The 6,433-nt window shown below is 23.4% G+C and overlaps 1 protein-coding gene across 1 annotated transcript in view; it reads left to right on the top strand.

Annotated features, from left to right (window-relative positions):
* Positions 1–6,433, top strand: part of LOC111613371 (transmembrane and TPR repeat-containing protein 1-like) — a 29,712-nt gene that overhangs the window by 20,701 nt on the left and 2,578 nt on the right. The window contains exons 9-12 of the mRNA XM_023354718.1: positions 4,316–4,459; positions 4,678–4,889; positions 5,517–5,652; positions 5,768–5,952. Coding sequence (XP_023210486.1) covers positions 4,316–4,459; positions 4,678–4,889; positions 5,517–5,652; positions 5,768–5,952 — 677 coding nt within the window. The remainder of the gene's footprint in view (positions 1–4,315; positions 4,460–4,677; positions 4,890–5,516; positions 5,653–5,767; positions 5,953–6,433) is intronic.

Raw genomic sequence — 6,433 nt, forward strand, 5'->3', positions numbered from 1 at the left:
TTAATAATTCTTCATTTTTATTTACTTTTCGTTGAATTTTAAAATATTAGAATTAAGTTTCGTAATATTTCATTATTCAAATCATCCCATAGAAAAATTTATCTGTGATATTTAACACAATTTTTTAAAATTATAAACAAAATATAAATTTATATAAGAAAATTTTAAATTTTTATTTAAAAGATATGATTTTATACGTTAATTTTTTATAGAAATATTAAATAGATTTTTAAGGAAATTATATTGACTGCAACGTAAATTTATCAATTTTTTATATAAAAAATTTTAACGTTTAAAATATTAATTTTATAGAATATTTTAAAATTTAAAAGATTTTTTTTAACTGAAATTTTACAATTGGTTAGTTTAACTATTTGAAATATCAAGAGAAAAAGAGTTATCTAAAATAGTTTTGGGATATAAAAATAAAGCCTCAACAGACATAATAAAGGAAAGAAAGGAAAGTACAAGATATCATGTAATGCATTATTGAAAATACATTTACCGATGTTACTAAAATTTTCTTTCTTTGTAACCTGGTTTAACGCGTTTTTGCTATCGTAATCCAGTGTAAACAATACAAAGAAATTATTGAAGTAAAATACTGAGTCTAAGTAAAACACTTGAGAGAAAGAAGATATTCGATTTGGTGAGGCTTAGATATCTTCTTCATAAAATACTAAGAAGTTTTGATAGCTTCCTGACGGAATTTCGATTATGATGAACTCCATAGGAAGTCGATAAAGTCACATCAGTGTTACATCTCTTCAATATATTTCAATCATTGAAGTAAAATGCCTCCAGCAAATTCAACTAAATTGAAGAATTTTTCAATTCCATTTATAGACCGTATTTGTTCAACGAATAAAACAGTTTTCTCTTGTCTGAAACTATTCTCTCGAATAAAAGATTAGGAAATAAATGTTTTGTATTTACACACAAACTCTAAGTGTACCCAATGACGATGCTTTGTAATTTGAATGTAAAAATTTGTGCAAAGTTTTTGCGCGGATTAAAATAACACGATCATGTGAATAACCATTTTATTCAGATTTGTATAAAGTCCAGATGCTTTATCAATAGATGGTGCACGTATTTAGATCTACTTAGCTGATAGATGTATGGTATTCGACTATTATATATAGTAAAACCTCTTTAAAACGTCCACACCACCCCCAAAATTTAGGAAAACTGGTCATATCAAGATGGTCTTGTTATGGGTGGTAACGAATATAAAATGAATACAGAGTAGTATATGTAGTAATATGTCAATCAATACTACATGATATATGTAATATTCTAGTGTGACACTATCCAGATTAATGTGTAGGCAATATAGCAAAAGCTATTTAATAAATACTGTTCATTAACTAACACTATGTTGCTATTGTTATATGCCGTCGAATTAATGTCGACTCATAGCAACCCGATGGATAGCAACCCTAAATGCTGTTTAGTCATTAATACTACGCCGAAAAAATGTATTTAATAATATATAAAATGTATAATTTTATATACTGTAATTCATACATTTTTAAATGTTTGTTGTAAAGTAATCTGAAATAGACGTTTGTGTTTTCTGTTTTAAGATTCTTGACAAGACGAAGCCTTCAGTATTTCTTTTTTATTTTATCAAACAGACTCCTCTTTAAGACCAAATTAATTCCAGAAACCACCCAAATTTGTAGTCATTAATTATCATTCTTATTAATGAAAAGAATAAATGTATTGGCTTTATTACATTATTTAATTTAATAAGAACAAAGCACGGGATAATTTGTTATTGAGGATTTTAACAGCTAATTATGTATATTTTTTTATGATGGGACAGAATAAAAGTAAATGAAGATATTGAAATTTCGGAAAAATGATTGAGACGAACTTACTTTTATACCTAACGCTACAATGAACATGTTCAACATTGTACAGTATATTGTACTGTACATGCACATGGTTCCGATTTCGTCATCTAGGTAATAAAACTGATCGTATCAAAGCGGGTATTTCACAGAAAGAGATTATCAGACCAGTGGTCATTGGTTGAGTAAAAGGTGAAGGCTTAAGGGGAATTAAAAACAATGAGTTCTATGGAATGAAAATTTTGTTGTAAAAAAGGAACTTTTACCATTTACCATTTATCCATTTATATATATATAACTTCTTTCAGTGATTGACTTAACGGAGGTTTAACCATTCATATGTATATGTAAATGGTAAAAACCTCCTCCTTTAACTCAATCACTCAATTAGAGGACCAGATTTTTTAGAACAAACTTTCCATTCAATAAGACTTATATGCTTTACACATATATATTAAAAACAATGTATATTTATATATCTAAAGTATTAATGTATAATGGAAGCCCAAAAGTCAGTTAACTATTAACTACTACAAACACTAAATTAAAATTAATGCGATTAAATTAAATAAAAAAATACAATTGTACTTTTACGTTTTCATCAATTTTATAATAAATATATACGCTGCTGTAAACAAACTCAATTTACTTACAAATACTTGTAAAATATAAAATACTATATAAAATACAAAATAGTTAACTGACTTTTGGGCACTTTTATATATTTAATTTTGATAAATAATAAGAATAATTAATTACAAAAAAAATTAGCCACCGTATTGCACTCCTGTATTGCAGGAAAGTGATATTTACAGTCATTACGCCTGTAAATATCACTTTCCTGCAATACACGAGAGCATACGTTGGTTGCCTCCATTCGTTCAATAAGTATTATAATTAATATTTTATTGATTAATTTTTAAAATTTTATAATTAAAATATATATCAAAAATAAAATTTAGTTATAAAATTTTGTAAATTATTTTAATTAACTTAGTTATTACATTTATTCTATTGGGATTCATATAGAAGAGTCTATAAATTTGTTAAAATAAAAATTTAAGATATTAATAATAATATAAATGATAAAAAAAATTGCAAACTTTCAAATATAAATTCTCATTTCACAGATAAAATTACATGAAATCTTATTTAATTTACTTATTAAATGATAAAATGAAATAATTTGTTTTTTAAAAAATGTTTATATAAATTACAAGTCTTAAATATTTCATAACATTAAAAGCTTTAATTTTAATTAATTATTTTAATAATTTCAGTAAAAATACAAATTAAATACTTAATATCGTATGATATATTAAATCTTTTAATAAATTGTCGAATAAATTTTCAAAGTAAACAATGAATTATTTCACAAAATATTAAAGTTAATTAATTTTGATATTTTTATAAATCAGAATTATTATTAAATATAATTATTTAAAGTTAAAAGTAAATAATAATTAATTTTATTTAAATTAAACGTAAAATTAAATATAAACTAATTTTTTAAGTTTTATTTATTTAGGGATTTTTTTTAAAGACAAAATTTTAAATTTAAATATGATAATATTTTTTTATATAAAATTTTAAAAAGAGAGCTCATTATGGAGAGCAAAAGTTTGTATTTTTTCTCTATACTTTAAAAATAGAATGTGTTTTTAAAATATATATTTATAAAGCACGTCACATATATATGTATGTATGTATGTATGTGTGCGTATGTATGCGTGTGTGGTTTGTGCGCGCGCTAGTTAATATTTATGATAAAAAATCAAGAAATATTACAATATATTCGAACAAATGACACATAAATGTTATTATTTAAACATATTCAAGATGTCGAAAGTTATTCAAGAGAAATATCGAAGAGAGATCTTACTTGACCCATTTCTTTACTATTGATCTTTCCTTATGTAGTGGTAGAACACAGGGAAAATATTCAGTCGATGGAAAGCAAACAATAAATTAATGAAAAGAATGCCACAAAAATTAATATAAATGTGCATTTTTATCTTTACATTTATTATTTTCAACGTATAAAAATAATTTTAATAAAAATTAATCCATATGTTGTTATCTATTCATACTTCTTCTAATGTGTTTTAACTTTATCGATTTTTCTATGAAAATTAATAAAAAAATTTTACTATTTCCTTATAACTTTTTTAAAATAAAATAATGTTTTTTATCTCTTATAAAAATAATAAATATTTAATGATTTAAAAAAATTGTTTTATGAAATTTTAAATATTTAATAAGAAAAATTTATTATGAAATGAGAAATGAAATGCTTTTTAAAAATTATTAATATTAAATTTTTTAACATATAAAATTAACACTAGCTTTTATTAAATACTTTATTACCTTTACCACGTAAAAATTTACGAGTTGTTATTTTGTATAGCTTTAATTAATGTTTAAATAATTTTAATTTGTATATAAAAATTTTCTAGTTTGTGGCCTAATCATGCAAGTGCCCATAACAATTTAGGCACACTTCTTCCGGATAAGAAGGAAGCAGAAATTCATTTTAAGAAAGCAATACAGATCAATCCTTATCATTCGAGAGCTTATTACAATTTGGCTGTTACTTACAGGTATCTGTTTTCAAATTTTAATTTAAGAAGTATGGCAATTTATATTAGACAGCACTAACCTATGCAAAATTTATCATTTAAAATGAGAAAAATGTCTTCTTGTCTGGTGATATATTGCACGAATTCAATTTAGTAAAACTCAATAATTCAACTTACTTTAAAGTACGAAAGTTATTTAGAAAACCAAAAACAATCATTTTTCTTTCTACAAAACGCAGTCAGTTGGGTAAAACTGAAGCGGCACTTAATCTTTTGAGAAGAGCCCTGATGTTGGATCCTCTGTTTTCTGAAGCATATTCCTCTCAGGCATACCTTTACTCTATCAAAGGAGAAAATACAATTGCCGAATGTATCCATCGCAATATAATTAAACTAGAACCCGAAAATGCTAATTACCTTAATAATTATGGAAGTTTCCTTCATAAATTAGGTAAGAAAATCATTCATTTTCACTATTATAAATATTATCTTACAGCACATAGATATGTAAAATCATAAATATATTTGATATAGCATTCGTGTATGTTAAGACAATAGCATTTCCTTTATTCAGAAATAAACTTGAGATACGAAATAGAAAATTTATATTGAAATCTTATGTGTGGAACATTTATTTTTTTTATATGTATGGTATATATCTTGTAATAACTTTCTTAATGTTTATATAATATTTTCTACGTGTTTATCTAACACCTCTTGTATATTTTGATAACAATTTGTCTCCTGTTTGTGATGTTTCATATCATTTCTTATAGCAATATCTTTTACCAGTGATGTAGCATATCTTATCAAGATTTCGTTTCTTCCGCATCCCTAGCATCATTATAATCCATGTTTAATATTCTTAAATACTATAAATTTATCAAAAAAAATTATTCAGAAAATAATTTTAAAAATTAAACGTAATTTTAAATAAAAATAAATACGGAAATTTATATATTTTTGCTTTAAATAGTTAGTAAAAATGATTGAGTATCAACATAAAAAGCTTTAAATATAATGGAAAAACTTTTTGAAATATTAAAAATTTAAGTTTTTATATCTATTTTTTTATAAGGACGAATTGAAGAAGCTTTGGAATTATATCAAAAAGCATTAAAATATCAACCGAATCATTTTAAAGCCCTTTTAAATGTAGCAAGAATTATGAAAACTTTAGAGAAAACTCGAGAAGAAGAAATTATTTATAAAAGGTAAAATAAACAACAAAAAAATGTTTAAATAAAAGAAATTATTGTAGAAAAATAATGTAATTTCATAGTTTAACAATCAATTATTGAAATATTTTGAATCTTTTATCTTCAACAGAATTTTAGAAATAACAGAAGATCCAACTGTTATGGATAATCTTGGTTTATTGTACATCAGCACAGGACGCTTCAAAGAAGGCAAAATAATATACGAAAAGCTAAGAAATAAGTTTTCCAACTATATTTACGGGAAAATACATTTTGTGAGTCAAAATTTCATTTTTTATTTGTCAAAATATAAAGGCTTATAAATGCATTTATCATCTGTCGCTCCAGTTGCAAAGTCCTGTCTTGCTAAAATTTATATTCGATTCATTGATAATCTGAGCCTTTATAATAGGATATAAATAGAAAATAATAAATTCTAACCCATAAAAATGTTAAATTATACTATAAATTATTATTTAGAAGAGATTTTTCATTTTATGTAACATGTTTTATCCATCCTCCAGCCACGTGATTCATGCCTCTTATCTAAAATAATCACTCAAAATCAAAGCTATTTTAGCATAATTTATAAATCCTATAAAAAAATATTTTTATCAAGTTTAATATTTTAATTCTTTAAAATATATTTTATACTTTTATTACGAAAAAATTAATTAATTTTAAATTATAATTCTAATAAAATTATGATGTAAAGTACGCGTGTTTTTGTCCATAAATTTAAGTGAAAATTTAGACAAAAATAAAAAAGTAATCTTTCAAGAATATTATTTTTTTT

This window comes from Centruroides sculpturatus, unplaced genomic scaffold (genome assembly GCF_000671375.1).
Source record: "Centruroides sculpturatus isolate CEXI.00-Female unplaced genomic scaffold, Cexi_2.0 scaffold1929, whole genome shotgun sequence".
In the NCBI taxonomy this organism is placed as follows: Eukaryota; Metazoa; Arthropoda; class Arachnida; order Scorpiones; family Buthidae; genus Centruroides; species Centruroides sculpturatus.